The following is an 884-nucleotide window of genomic DNA, read 5'->3' as shown; positions in this document are numbered from 1 at the left end:
AAAAAAAAGTTGATTCAGAATGGCATTAACAGCTCACTTGCAACCTAAATGCTCTCGTGATCCCAATCCAACGGATGTAACAGTTAATAGCGCACCCAACTCCCTTTTACCGAAACACTGCTCAGCTACCGGTCCCTCAAGAGAAAGATTCCAATCCCTTTAATTTGAACGGGTCCGCGCGAGTCCGCTTCCCCCAACTCCATGTATAAGCCGGTCGTCGCGTGGTATACAAAAGTGTGTTAAAGAGACCAAAAGAAACAAGAAAGCTGAAAGCCCTAGTCTCCATCATCGTCTTCTAGGGTTCTTCGCGTTTGTCTGAGAATGGTATGCCATCTAACTCATTCTCTGTGTCTGTAATATCAAATATTTGTGGAGGTCCCCCATATTCATCTGTAATGGTGGTATATATATGTGTTTATTAATTTTTATTTTCTTGTTTCTTTCCTCAGGCGGACTCTCCTCGTAGAAGGTAATGATTTTGATATACAGTTTTTTTTCCTTATTGATAATGATTTTGATATGAAAAATCACTTGAAACCCTCCCATTGAAATGAAAATTCATTCTTGATCTGTAAGGAGACGGATCGGTGGTTTTTATTGATGCCTCTTTTCATCTGTTCTTGAAATTTATGCAGTTGCCTTCATCTTCGAATTTATTGTTCTGCATAGCGTCCTATTTCAAATACTTTAGGCTGAAAAATTGATAGAATAGGTAACTTATTGTTGGTTTTTGCGAATAAGAGTAGACTTCATGCTGACCTGCCTGGTATGAGCCTTGTTTGGGTGAGGCTGGCCACGGGATTCTATCAAACCAATGGAGTTAGACTTCTTGATTATCTTTACAAAGTAACAATTAGTAAACTATCTCGCTACCCCCCCCCCCC

The 884-nt window shown here is 39.9% G+C and overlaps 1 protein-coding gene across 1 annotated transcript in view; it reads left to right on the top strand.

The window, feature by feature from the left end:
• The first annotated feature begins 187 nt into the window (after nt 1-187).
• LOC122084675 (serine/arginine-rich splicing factor SR45a-like) overlaps nt 188-884 on the top strand; it is a 5,871-nt gene continuing 5,174 nt past the window's right edge. Inside the window, exons 1-2 of the mRNA XM_042653106.1 lie at nt 188-324; nt 450-469. Of these exons, the coding sequence (XP_042509040.1) occupies nt 322-324; nt 450-469 (23 nt within the window). The 5' untranslated portion in view covers nt 188-321. The remainder of the gene's footprint in view (nt 325-449; nt 470-884) is intronic.

The sequence above is a fragment of the Macadamia integrifolia genome, chromosome 7 (assembly GCF_013358625.1).
Source record: "Macadamia integrifolia cultivar HAES 741 chromosome 7, SCU_Mint_v3, whole genome shotgun sequence".
In the NCBI taxonomy this organism is placed as follows: domain Eukaryota; kingdom Viridiplantae; phylum Streptophyta; class Magnoliopsida; order Proteales; family Proteaceae; genus Macadamia; species Macadamia integrifolia.
The sequence above is the reverse complement of the archived record's forward strand: the minus strand, read 5'-3'. Positions and strand labels throughout refer to the sequence as shown.